Raw genomic sequence first — 14,532 nt, 5'->3', positions numbered from 1 at the left:
CGCACATAGATGACCTTATTGATCCTTAAGAGGCCCTACTCTCTCCCTTGTTACTCTTTTGCCCTTTATATATTTGTAGAGGCTCTTTGGATTCTCCTTTGCCTTATCTGCCAAAACAATCTCGTGTCCCCTTTTTGCCCTCCTGATTTCTCTCTTAACTCTACTCCTACACCCCCTATACTCTTCAAGGGATTCACTTGATCCCAGCTGCCGATGCATGTCATGTGCCTCTTTCTTCTTCTTGACCAGGGCCTCTATATCACGAGTCATCCAGGGTTCCCTACTTCTGCCGGCCTTGCTCTTCACTCTAAGAGGAATGTGTTTACCCTGAACCCTGGTTAACACACTTTTGAAAGCCTGCCACTTGCCAGACATCCCTTTGCCTTCCCACAGATTCCCCCAATTAACTTTGTCTGATACCATCAAAATTGGCCTTGCCCCAATTTAGAATTTTAACTTTTGGGCCAGGCCTATCATTCTCCATAGCTACCTTAAAACTAATAGAATTAGGGTCACTGGTCCCAAAGTGATCCCTCACTAACACTTCTGTCACCTGGCCTTCCTTACTTCCCAAGAGGAAGTCAAGTTTTGCCCCCTCTCTAGTCGGGCCATCCACATACTGAATGGCAAATTCCTCCTGAACACACAACAAATTTCTCTCCATCCAACCCTCTAATACGATGGCTGTCCCAGTCAATGTTGGGAAAGTTAAAATCTCCGACTATTACCACCCTATTTTTCTTGGAGCTATCTGTAATATCTTTACATATTCTGCTCCTCAATTTCCCACCGACTATTTGGGGGCCTATAGTACAATCCTATCAAAGTGATTTCCCCCTTCTTATTTCTCAGTTCTACCCATATAGACTCAGTGGCCGAACCCTCGGATATATCCCCCTCTCAGTACATATTTAATTATCTATCAGTCCTTAGAGTAAAGTAAAAGTAAAGTTTTTTTATTAGTCACAAGTAGGCTTACATTCATACTGCAACGAAGTTACTGTGAAAATCCCTAAGTCGCCACACTCCAGCGCCTGTTCGGGTACACTGTGGGAGAATTTAGCATTGCCAATGCACCTAACCTGCACATCTTTCAACTGTGGGAGGAAACTGGAGCACCCGGAGGAAACCCTAAGGCTACGTGAGTGGGCAAGGATCTGGCAGATGGAGTACAACGTTGGTTAAGTGTGAGGCTATCCACTTTGAAAGGAATAATAGTAAAATGGACTATTATTTAAACGGTGAAAAATTACAACATGCTACTGGGGGTCCTTGTTCATGAATCACAAAAACTCAGTTTGCAGGTGCAGCAGGTAATCAAGAAGGCAAATGAAATGTTGGCCTTTATCACAAGTGGGATGGAGTATAAAAGCAGGGAGGTCATGCTGCAACTGTACAGGGTAGTGGTGAGGCCGCACCTAGAGTACTGTGTACAATTTTGGTCCCCTTATTTAAGAAAGGATATATTAGCTTTGGAGGGAGTACAGAGAAGGTTCACCAGGTTGGTTCCGGAGATGAGGGGGTTAGCTTATGAGGAGAGATTGAGTAGACTGGGCCTGTACTCATTGGAGTTTAGAAGGTTGAGGGGAGATCTTTTAGAGATATATAAGATAATGAAGGGGCTGGACAGGGTAGAAGCAGCGAGGTTATTTCCACTTACAATGGAAACAAGAACTAGGGGGCATAGCCTCAAAATACGGGGGAGTCAATTTAGAACAGAGTTGAGGAGGAACCTCTTCTCCCAGAGGGTAGTAAATCTTTGGAATTCTTTGCCCAATGAAGCAGTAGAGGCTACCTCGTTAAATGTGTTTAAGTCACAGATAGATTTTTAACCATGAAGGGAATTAAGGGTTATGGGGAGCGGGCGGGTAAGTGGAACTGAACCCACTATCAGATCAGCCATGATCTTATTGAATGGCGGGGCAGGCTTGAGGGGCTAGATGGCCTATTCCTGCTCCTATTTCTTATGTTCTTATGTAAACCCAGACAGACACGGGGAGAAGGTGCAAACTCCACACAAACAGTGACCCGAGCCAGGAATTGGAGCTGGGTCCCTGGCGCTGTGAGGCAGCAGCGCTAACCACTGTGCCAACCCCTTGAATTCATGACAGAAGGAAAGGCAAAAGTATTTCAGAATACTTGTCTTCTTAGATGTTGAAATAATCAGCAAAGTGTGGTTCACGATCGTATCAAACTGCAGCTGAATGTACAAGAGGCCGGAATTAAATGAATGCAAATATCTCGGAGGATTGTAGGGCTCGGGGAGATGGAGCGGGGAGGTGGTGGAGGGATTTGAATAACAGGATGAGAATTTTAGGAGTGAGGTAAACAAAATAATGTTCAACAGATAACGGATGGCTCAAGCGATAGAGGGACATATGACAAACAGGTCGACAAACAGATAGATATCAGATTCCTTTAATCATCTATCGGTTTATCCACCAGCCTGAAATTGGTTGAAGGAAAGAAAAATAGAAATATTTCAGAGCAATTGCTCTTTTACCTTCTTAACTAATGAAACAATGGCTGGCTTGCTGCACGTGTGATACCCGTGCACTCGGAGAATGTCCTGGCTCATTCCAGATGACAGGACGACATTTACTTTATGCCCCAGTGTGTGAAGCATCAAGATGTGGAACATTCCGGTGGCCAGATGCCTTCTTCGCTGAGGAAAAGCTTTGTCGGAAATTATTATAAAATAGGGGTTGTTCTCCTGCAAAAATCTCTTCCATTTTGAATCAAAGCAGTTGGAGAACTCTGTGTGGACTGGGACCTTCGTATTGTGCTGAAGGTGGAGAATCAGTGCAGTCCGTATTGAGAGGTAAAGGCAATTTTCATTCCACATACACTCTGTGTCCTATGAAGAAAACAGGGGCAAATTAAGCTTAAATTAAGAGAATATTTGTTGTATTGCGTGCTGTCCCTATTGTCCACCAAATCACACAGGACTTCCCTCTTCCAGTTCTGCAGGAAATTGGTGGATAATAGAGATCTGAGTATTGCTGAAAAAAAAGGAGACAGGCGGTCAAAGCTTTTTGTCTTGCACTCAACAGGACAGATGTAAAGATGCCAAATTTACAAGGGAGCAACAATTTATACTGCATGAGGAAAGGGTGCTGATTGATTAATGGGTCAGCTCTGATCGGTCATGGTATCGCCATGGAAAATGCACCAGAGAGTTATATGCCGGAATTTTACCGCCTCGCCCGCCCAAGGCTCGTAAGATCCCACCCGCAGCCAATGGAGAGTGCTGTTCTGCGAGCCATGCCCGCCCTGGAATCGGAGCAGGGGTGCCGGTAAAATTCCAGCGATAGCACCCCACACCTTTGGTTTAATTCAAGAAAGACACAATGCTTGGACATGTTCTTTTTGTATGCAGAGGACAGGTCCCAATGTAGGCAGGATCAGGACTTGAAGCGGGACTTGAACCCGGAAATTCTGATCCAGAGGCAGGGATGCTACCACTGCACTACAAGATTTTTCTGTATATAGAACTATTAAAGTGATGGAGGGTGAGGTTTAACTCTTACCTTGAAGAATGTAATGACATACTTTGCCATTCTTTGGGACAAGTCAAACAAAAAACACTCCACCAGATAAAAGAAGTGCAGGTTCTGCCCAAGGTCGAGGGATGCGTCGTGAATAAACATCATCATCAAAGAGTCTCCATCGATAACAAAGAACTCAGACTCCACAAAGTCACGCAGTAAGCTCACCTTCCTGTGTATCAAAAAGAACACAGTAAGAGTTTTAACAACACCAGGTTAAAGTCCAACAGGTTTATTTGGTAGCAAATGCCATTAGCTTTCGGAGCGCTGCTCCTTTGTCAGATGGAGTGGATATCTGCACACGGGGCACACAGAGACACACAATTAAGTTACAGAGTTCTCCACATCATATCAAAAAGAAAACAGAACGATAAACCCATTGAAACAAAAACAGAAAATGCTGGAAAATCTCAGCGGGTCTGACAGCGTCTGTGGAGGGAGAATAAAGCCAATCTTTCGAGTCTGGATGAGTCTTCATCAGAGCTGAAGATGAAGAAAATAGGGCATGAGCTATACTGTAAAGCTGAGGAGGGGGGGAGCAGGGGGGTGGTGTATTTGAGCAAGGTGTCATAGACAAAAGGACATGAATGGTGTTAAGTTTTATTAGTATCACAATTAGGCTTACATTAACACTGCAATGAAGTTACTGTGAAAATCCCCAAGTCACCACATTCCGGCACCTGTTCGGGTACACTGGGGGAGAATCTAGCATGGCCAATTCACCTAACCAGCATGCCTTTCGGACTGTGGGAGGAAACCGGAGCACCCGGAGGAAACCCACGCAGACACGGGGAGAATGTGCAGACTCTGCACAGTCAGTGACCCAAGCCGGGAATCAAACCCGGGTCCTTGGCACTGTAAGGCAGCAGTGCTAACCACTGTGCCACCGTGCTGCCCCTAAAAGCATCCATTAAGAGACACTATTAGCCTCTTTTGACTTTGCGCCTTTAGTGCTCTTAATGGACACTATTTGCACCATTCTCAGCCTTTATAACCACCATTTACATCCCCTTTACCCTGAGGTGGCACAGTGGTTAGCACTGCTGCCTCACAGTGCCAGGGACCCGGGTTCGATTCTTGGCTTGGGTCACTGTCTGTGTGGAGTCTGCACGTTCTCCCCGTGTCTGTGTGGGTTTTCTCCAGGTGCCCCGGTTTCCTCCTACAGTCTAAAAGATGTGCTGGTTAGGTGCATTGGCCATGCTAAATTCTCCCTCGGTGTACCAGAACGGGTGCTGGAGTGTGGCGACGGGGGAATTTTCACAGTAACTTTATTGCAGTGTTAATGTGAGCCTGCTTGTGACACTAATAAATAAACTTTAAACTTTGTCTATGACTCTTTGCTCACTTACATAACTCCCCTCCCCCGTCAGCCTCAGAGTATAAATCTTATCCTATTTTCTTTGTGTTTAGCTCTGATGAAGGGTCATCCAGACTCGAAATGTTGGCTCTATTCTCTCTCCATAGATACTGTCAGACCAGAAACCCAGCCGATATTCTGGGGACACGGGTTCGAATATCGCCACGGCAGATGGTCGAATTTGAATTCAAAAATAATATCTGGAATTAAGAATCTACTGATGAACGCGAAACCACTGTCGATTGTCAGAAAAACCCATCTGGTTCACTAATGTCCTTTAGGGAAGGAAATCTGCCGTCCTTACCTGGTCTGGCCTACATGTGATTCCAGAGCCACAGCAATGTGGTTGACTCTCAACTGCCTTTGGGCAACTAGAGATGGGCAATAAATGCTGGCCAGCCAGCGACGCCCATGAATGAAAAAAAAAGGTATCAGACTGCAAGGCGATCTTATTGAAACTTACAGGATACTGCAAGACCTGGTTAGAGTGGACGTGGAGAGGATGTTTCCACTAGTAGGAGAAACCAGAACCAGAGGGCACAACCTCAGGCTAAAGGGACGATCCTTCAAAGCAGAGATGAGGAGGAATTTCTTCAGCCAGATAGTGGTGAATCTGTGGAACTCTTTGCCGCAGAAGGCTGTGGAGGCCAGGTCATTGAGTGGCTTTAAGACAGAGATAGATAGGTTCTTGATTAATAAGGGGATCAGGGGTTATGGGGAAAAGGCAGGAGAATGGGGATGAGAAAAAAATCAGCCATGATAGAATGGTGGAACAGACTCGATGGGCCGAGTGGCCTAATTCTGCTCCTGTGTCTTATAGAACATAGAACATAGAACATAGAACATTACAGCGCAGAACAGGCCCTTCGGCCCACGATGTTGCACCGACCAGTTAAAAAAAAAAACTGTGACCCTCCAACCTAAACCAATTTCATTTCGTCCATGAACCTATCTACGGATCTCTTAAACGCCCCCAAACTAGGCGCATTTACAACTGATGCTGGCAGGGCATTCCAATCCCTCACCACCCTCTGGGTAAAGAACCTACCCCTGACATCGGTTCTATAACTACCCCCCCTCAATTTAAAGCCATGCCCCCTCGTGCTGGATTTCTCCATCAGAGGAAAAAGGCTATCACTATCCACCCTATCTAAACCTCTAATCATCTTATATGTTTCAATAAGATCCCCTCTTAGCCGCCGCCTTTCCAGCGAAAACAATCCCAAATCCCTCAGCCTCTCCTCATAGGATCTCCCCTCCATACCAGGCAACATCCTGGTAAACCTCCTCTGCACCCTCTCCAAAGCCTCCACATCCTTCCTGTAATGTGGGGACCAGAACTGCACACAGTACTCCAAGTGCGGCCGCACCAGAGTTGTGTACAGTTGCAACATAACGCTACGACTCCTAAATTCAATCCCCCTACCAATAAACGCCAAGACACCATATGCCTTCTTAACAACCTTATCTACTTGATTCCCAACTTTCAGGGATCTATGCACACATACACCTAGATCCCTCTGCTCCTCCACACTATTCAAAGTCCTCCCGTTAGCCCTATACTCAACACATCTGTTATTCCTACCAAAGTGAATTACCTCACACTTCTCCGCATTAAACTCCATCCGCCACCTCTCGGCCCAACTTTGCAACCTGTCTAAGTCTTCCTGCAAACTACGACACCCTTCCTCACTGTCTACCACACCACCGACTTTGGTGTCATCAGCAAATTTGCTAATCCACCCAACTATACCCTCATCCAGATCATTAATAAATATTACAAACAGCAGTGGCCCCAAAACAGATCCCTGAGGTACACCACTTGTAACCGCACTCCATGATGAATATTTACTATCAACCACCACCCTCTGTTTCCTATCCGCTAGCCAATTCCTGATCCAATTTCCTAGATCACCCCCAATCCCATACATCTGCATTTTCTGCAGAAGCCTACCATGGTGAACCTTATCAAACGCCTTACTAAAATCCATATATACCACGTCCACTGCCTTGCCCCCATCCACCTCCTTGGTCACTTTCTCAAAAAACTCAATAAGGTTAGTAAGGCACGACCTACCTGCCACAAAACCATGCTGACTATCACCTATCAATTCATTATGGTACATTTGGCTTCACCAATCATTTTTCTTTTTATGTACGTATATAAGCTTTTATGTTACTTGCAAGTTTACTCTCATATTCTATATTTTCCCCTCTTAGTCAATCTCTTTGTCCTCCGTTGCTGAATACTGAACTTTTCCTGATCCTGAGGTTTGCCATTCTTTGCAGCATGTTTATAGGACTCCTCTTTGGATCTAATACTACCTTTAAATTCTTTTCTAAACCCATGGTTGAGCCACTTTTCTATTTTTGTTTTTGCATCAGAAAATAATGTGCAACTGTTGCAATGTAAACATTCGCTCCATAAATATTAACCATGGCCAATCCACCATCATGCCTTTTAATGAGGTTCCCTATTACGCTGCTCTGAATTGTCACTCATTCACAGCCAACCAGATCATCCACTGGTATTGAAATCAATTTGCATGATTGATCTTCAATAAAGAAGCGTGTCGATTCCGCCCCCTCTTCCCCCCCAACCCCGCCTCGTCCCCCACCGGTTAAAGCGATGTATACTTACTGGCTTTTTGCACAGATGGAGGTTAAATACCACGACAGATAATGCAAGCTCTTCTTAAATGCTGTTAAGGGAAGAGATAGAGAATCTGGTGAATGAGGTGCGATGACAATAATCTCTCCCTCAATGTCAACAAAACGAAGGAAGCGTAGTGTGGAGGACATGCCCCTGTCTACATCAATGCGGACGAAGTAGAAAGGGTCGAGAGCTTCAAGTTTTTAGGTGCCCAGATCACCAACAACCTGTCCTGGTCCCCCCATGCCAACACTATAGTTAAGAAAGCCCACCAACGCCTCTACTTTCTCAGAAGACTAAGGAAATTCGATATGTCAGCTACGGCTCTCACCAACTTTTACAGATGCACCGTACTGTTATGAAGTGGAGGTTGATTCCCCCCTCTGAGAACTAACCCCAAAACACCCAAAGAGGAGGACCTCACCTTATAATCTGTAAAAATTGTGTGTGAAGTGGTGTGACCAGCTCTTCAGCAGCTCCCAGTGGTTAAATACAAAATAAATCCCTGATGCTCGCTCTAAAATCAACACGTAACAATTTATTTATCTAACTAGCAACGAACAAATTTACTAAACTATTAACAAACCGAATTAACAAGGTTCTAATGGTATGCTATTCCAGTAAATTCAATTCCCATTCATTAACAACAAAATAGAATGTAGTTACTCTCTAAATTACAACCAGGTTTTGTGTCTTCTGGAATATTCTGGGCCTTCTCTGTTGATTCTTCTGTCTGGAACTTCTCTCGTCTTTCCTCTTCCTTCTTTGGTACCTTTGCTATCTAGATGGTGCTGAGAGCTGTGAGCTGGGGCAGGTGGCAGTTGCTCTCCCCTTTTTGCCCCACTGCCCTCTTCTTTTGTACCTATGATGACATATCAATATTTCCCACAATAAAGTATACCTGATAAACGTGGTGAGAACGTGAGCAGTGAGAAGGGTGTCAAGATGCTTCAAGACAATTTAGACAAGTTGAGTGAGTGAGTGGGAAAATACACGCAGATGCAGTATAACGTGGCTAGATGTGATATCATTCATTTTGGCAGGTAAAACATATCGGTAGAGTATTATTTAAATGGTTCATGTGGTAACGTGTCCCCTTTAAGTGGGCCAAGCTCTGAGGGCCATGTGATCGGGCTGGACCCAATGGAGAGGCTGCACAAAAAGACTAGCCAATGGGGTGCAAGGGCGCATGCCCTGTTTGGGGAGGAACATCAGTTGGGGCCAGGGAGGAGAAGAGAGTGTATTTATACTGCAGCTCTGTCAAACTCGACAGTGCAGAGGGAGGCCATTCGGCCCATCGAGTCTGCACCGACCACAATCCCACCCAGGCCCTACCCCCACATATTTACCCGCTAATCCCTCTAACCTATGTATTTTAGGATTCTAAGGGGCAATTTTTAACCTGGCCAATCAACCTAACCCGCACATCTTTGGACTGTGGGAGGAAACCGGAGCACCCGGAGGAAACCCACGCAGACATGAGGAGAATGTGCAAACTCCACACAGACAGTGACCCGAGCCGGGAATCGAACCCAGGACCCTGGAGCTGTGAAGCAGCAGTGCTAACCACTGTGCTACCGTGCCGGTAATACCGTGATGTTATTAATGGAGGTATTAAAATTCAAAAGGAAGGTACAAAAACTAGCCTAAGGGCACTTTATCTGAATGCTCGTAGCATTCGAAACAAGGTAAATGAGTTGACAGCACAAATCATTGCGAAGGAGTATGATTTGGTGGCCATTACAGAAACATGGATGCAGGATGGTCACGACTGGGAGTTGAATATCCAGGGGTATCAGACTGTTCGGAGGGACCGACAGGAAGGTAAGGGAGGTGGTGTAGCTCTGATATTTAAGGGTAACATCAGGGCAGTAGTGAGAGATGATATAAGTTCTATGGAAAAAATGGTTGAATCCATTTGGGTGGAAATTAGAAATAGTAAGGAGAAAAGGGATAGGCGTAGTCTATAGGCCACCAAATAATGACATCATGGTGGGGCGAGAAATAAACAAAGAAATAACTGATGCACGTAAAAATGGTACAGCAATTATCATGGGGGATTTTAATCTACATGTCAATTGGTCAAACCAGGTCGGTCAAGGCAGCCGTGAAGAGGAGTTCGTAGAATGTATCCGTGATAACTTCCTTGAATAGTATTGTTGTAGGTAAAAATACCTCAGTCTAGTCGTCGGTCAAAATACAGTGGTTTATTTTCACAATTGTGGGAGAGGTCCGATTCCTAACACAGTCCCAGGCCTCTCAGCACATACAGGTTAAGAGCATATGTTTATACCCCCCTCCCCACGCCCCCCCCCCCCCCCCCTCCCGCCCCCCACCCGTCACGTCCGCAGTTTCCCAGGCCCCTCAGGTTCCCAGGCTGTGGCTTGTCCTCCATCGTGTGAACCTTGCTGCCTTGGCGGTTTTTTCACGGTTATCTCAAGGCCGCGATTGTTGTTGCTCTCTGTGGACACCTGTGGGGCAGCCTCGCGTAAGCAAGTTAACTGGGATACAGAGGAGCAGGGGCCTATATACAACAATTTATGTATGTTCGTAGGTACCTGTATAATTTATATCAGTAAAGATATGATGAATGTATGAATGTATCATTATACGATCACAGAAGGCCTGTCTGTAGGCTCCACTGTTACACAGCAGTACATAATATTAAAGAATACAAAATGGCTACCAGCTGGGTTAGCCACATTCCTGGACAGATTAGCTGGGAAAAACAGACTCTTGGATACCACAGCTGCTACTCTTATCTGTTCTTGGATACATGAGCATGAAAACGCCCTAACGTAAACATGAGTACTACAGTATTTCTCACCAAACCACAGAGTTCGGGTCAAGGCTCAAATGTTACAAAGTTCATTAACCCATTCCTGCCTTCAGTATGTAATGGAACCTACGAGGGAGCAAGCTATCCTAGATCTGGTCCTGCGTAATGAGACAGGAATAATTAATGATCTTACAGTTACGGATCCTCTTGGAAGAAGCGATCACAGTATGGTTGAATTTAAAATACAGATGGAGCGTGAGAAGAAAGTAAAATCCAATACCAGTGTTTTGTGCTTAAACAAAGGAGACTACAAAGGGATGAGGGAGGAGTTGGTGAAGGTAGACTGTGAGCAAAAACTTTATGGTGGGACAATTGAGGAACAGTGGAGGACTTTCAAGGTGATCTTTCACAGTGCTCAGTAAAAATATATACCAGTGATAAGGAAGGACTGTAGATAATCAGCCATGGATATCTAAGGAAATAAAGGAGGGTATCAAATTGAAAGAAAATGCAAACAAAGTGGCAAAGATTAGTGGGAACCTAGAGGATTGGGAAATCTTTACAGGTCAACTAAAAGTCACAAAAAAAGCTATAAAGAAAAGTAAGACAGATTATGAGTAAACTAGCTCAGAATATAAAAACAGATAGCAAAAGTTTCCACAAATATATAAAATGAAGAAGAGTGGCTAAAGTAAACATTGTTCCTTTAGAGGATGAGAAGGGAGATGTAATAATTGGAAATGAGAAAATGGCTGAAGCATTGAACAGGTATTTTGTGTCGGTCTTAAGAACAAAGAACAATACAGCACAGGAACAGGCCCTTCGGCCCTCCAAGCCCGTGCCGCTCCCTGGTCCAAATTAGACCATTCTTTTGTATCCCTCCATTCCCACTCCGTTCATGTGGCTATCTAGATAAGTCTTAAACGTTTCCAGTGTGTCCGCCTCCACCACCTTGCCCGGCAACACATTCCAGGCCCCCACCACCCTCTGTGTAAAATATGTCCTTCTGATATCTGTGTTAAACCTCCCCCCCTTCACCTTGAACCTATGACCCCTCGTGAACGTCACCACCGACCCGGGGAAAAGCTTCCCACCGTTCACCCTATCTATGCCTTTCATAATTTTATACACCTCTATTAAGTCTCCCCTCATCCTCCGTCTTTCCAGGGAGAACAACCCCAGTTTACCCAATCTCTCCTCATAACTAAGCCCCTCCATACCAGGCAACATCCTGGTAAACCTCCTCTGTACTCTCTCCAAAGCCTCCACGTCCTTCTGGTAGTGTGGCGACCAGAACTGGATGCAGTATTCCAAATGCGGCCGAACCAACGTTCTATACATCTGCAACATCAGACCCCAACTTTTATACTCTATGCCCCGTCCTATAAAGGCAAGCATGCCATATGCCTTCTTCACCACCTTCTCCACCTGTGACGTCACCTTCAAGGATCTGTGGACTTGCACACCCAGGTTCCTCTGCGTATCTACACCCTTTATGGTTCTTCCATTTATCGTATAGCTCCTCCCGACATTAGTTCTACCAAAATGCATCACTTTGCATTTATCAGGATTGAACTCCATCTGCCATTTCTTTGCCCAAATTTCCAGCCTATCTATATCCTTCTGTAGCCTCTGACAATGCTCCTCACTATCAGCAAGTCCTGCCAATTTTGGGTCGTCCGCAAACTTACTGATCACCCCAGTTACACCTTCTTCCAGATCGTTTATAAATCACAAACTGCAGAGGTCCCAATACAGAGCCCTGCGGAACACCACTAGTCACAGACCTCCAGCCGGAAAAAGACCCTTCCACTACCACCCTCTGTCTTCTATGACCAAGCCAGTTCTCCACCCATTTAGCCACCTCCCCCTTTATCCCATGAGATCCAACCTTTTGCACCAGCCTACCATGAGGGACTTTGTCAAACGCTTTACTAAAGTCCATATAGACGACATCCACGGGCCTTCCCTCGTCAACCATTCTAGTCACTTCTTCAAAAAACTCCACTAGGTTAGTGAGGCATGACCTCCCTCTCACAAAACCATGCTGACTATCGTTAATGAGTTTATTCCTTTCTAAATGCGCATACATCCTATCTCTAAGAATCCTCTCCAACAACTTCCCTACCACGGACGTCAAGCTCACAGGCCTATAATTACCCAGGTTATCCTTCCTACCCTTCTTAAATAACGGGACCACATTAGCTATCCTCCAATCCTCTGGGACCTCACCTGTGTCCAGTGACGAGACAAAGATTTGCGTCAGAGGCCCAGCGATTTCATCTCTTGTCTCCCTGAGCAGCCTTGGATAGATTCCATCAGGCCCTGGGGATTTGTCAGTCTTTATATTCTCTAACAAACCTAACACTTCCTCCCTTGTAATGGAGATTTTCTCCAACGGTTCAACACTCCCCTTCGAGACACTCCCAGTCAACACATCCCTCTCCTTTGTGAATACCGACGCAAAGTATTCATTTAGGATCACAGCTATGGCAGTGCTGTTACACTACATTCTGCACTCTCTCCTTTCTTTCTTATGAACGATATGCTTTGTCTGCATAGAGCGCAAGAAACAATAGTAGAGGCGGGTATAATTTTGTCTTTTAAAAAGCATTTAGACAGTTCCATGGGTAAGATGGGTATAGAGGGCCAAGCGCGGGCAATTGGGATTAGCTTAGGGGTTCAAAACAGAAATAGGCGGCATGGACAAGTTGGGCTGAAGGGCCTGTTTCCATGCTGTAAACTTCTATGACTCTAATAATAAATCAAATCAAAAACTCCACACAACAGCCGTTAAAACAGAGGAGATGAGAGTTTTACCCGACGCCTGCACTTCACTCCTGCGCATTCTCCAAGGAGTGGCTATACTTGTCAAACAACACTTACCATCTGAGGCAGCTCCTCCTAAACCCTCGGCTCCAGCCTGCAAGGTGTCGGCTGCTTCACCTGACCCCTTGCAGGTGGAGATCTCGGATAAAAGTTCGTCCAATCTCCGCTCCTCCGTGGCATCGCTCAGCTGCTCGGCGGCACGTAATTTCATTTTCACCATGGCTTCCTCGTCCAGACTCTCCGCTTCACCCTCGCCCGGGCTGTCTGACTCTTCCTCACCCGGGCCGCTTCCATTATCCTCGTCCAGGCAGTCCGAGCAGCTTCCGTCCTCCATGCTGCTCCCGCCTTCCTGATCCGGAGCCCTGGGCGTGGAGAAGCGATTCGGGGCTTGGCAACGAAGGGTGGACCTTGCCAAGTTTCTGGATGCTTGAACCAGTCCTTAAGGATCCTGCTTCGTCCGAACGTTCACTTGTCCCAGGTCTGAACCTGTCCAAGGCTCAGTCGGGTTGCCCTGTTGGACTGTTCCTCAGCCTTTTTATTCCAGCTTGCGCTGGTTGTGGCAAATAGCTTGCTCAGTGCTGGGTAACCCAGATAACCAGCAACTTCACCAGTCTCTACTTGCCCCTGTGATGGACCAGCCCAGTCCCGGGTATTAACACACTGTAGTGACTGTGTACAATGTTAGCATTGTATTTATACTGAGCAAAACAAAAGTTACTTTCATTTCCTGCGTGCTAACTGATCGAGTTAAGTTTCGTTTCACTTCCCCAACTCAAGCATGATAGGAATTGCAGAAGGATCCTCAAATCAAAACTCAGCAAGCAAATGAGTGAAGAGGCTCCTCCCAGTGTTTTCCCTTTGCTGGAAAGCTGGGCTGTCTGATTATCAAACAGCTGAACGATTCCTCTGCCCATGGCGATCATGTCCTGCCATGGGTTTTGAACCACACCCTTCACAGCTGAGCTGGGAGATCTCCTGTACCATACAGATCACAACTGACTGTGTGACTTGTTTCTCACTGAAACTGTGACACGGTCTTCCATACTGATTTCCTGCTGTAAAGAAAGTTCTGGCCCGGGCTTCTGGATTACTGATCCAGCGACAATACCTCTGCTCCCCCTAAACACAACATTCAAATTGACCTCAGCGGGTCTGACAGCGTCCGGGGAGAGAGAATAGAGCCAACGACTCCAGACTCGAAACATTAGCTCTATTCCCTCTCCACAGATGCTGTCAGACCTGCTGAATTTTTCCAGTATTTTCTGTTTTTGTTTCAGATTCCAGCATCTGCAGTAATTGGCCTTTATTCAAATTAACCTCAATGTGCATCTATGGGGTCTTTTGATTCTTTTGACATCACGCAAAC

At 45.7% G+C, this 14,532-nt stretch overlaps 1 protein-coding gene across 1 annotated transcript in view; it reads right to left on the bottom strand.

Annotated features, from left to right (window-relative positions):
• The window catches only part of LOC144495159 (putative ATP-dependent RNA helicase DDX60), a 150,239-nt gene extending 136,293 nt beyond the window's left edge, over nucleotides 1–13,946 (bottom strand). Inside the window, exons 1-4 of the mRNA XM_078215140.1 lie at nucleotides 13,224–13,946; nucleotides 7,547–7,607; nucleotides 3,531–3,720; nucleotides 2,504–2,857 (exon numbers count right to left, since the gene is read on the bottom strand). Of these exons, the coding sequence (XP_078071266.1) occupies nucleotides 2,504–2,857; nucleotides 3,531–3,720; nucleotides 7,547–7,607; nucleotides 13,224–13,500 (882 nt within the window). The 5' untranslated portion in view covers nucleotides 13,501–13,946. The remainder of the gene's footprint in view (nucleotides 1–2,503; nucleotides 2,858–3,530; nucleotides 3,721–7,546; nucleotides 7,608–13,223) is intronic.
• Nucleotides 13,947–14,532: the final 586 nt, after the last annotated feature.

This window comes from Mustelus asterias, chromosome 6 (genome assembly GCF_964213995.1).
Source record: "Mustelus asterias chromosome 6, sMusAst1.hap1.1, whole genome shotgun sequence".
In the NCBI taxonomy this organism is placed as follows: Eukaryota; Metazoa; Chordata; class Chondrichthyes; order Carcharhiniformes; family Triakidae; genus Mustelus; species Mustelus asterias.
Note: the sequence above shows the minus strand (reverse complement) of the source record. Positions and strands in the feature narration are given on the sequence as shown.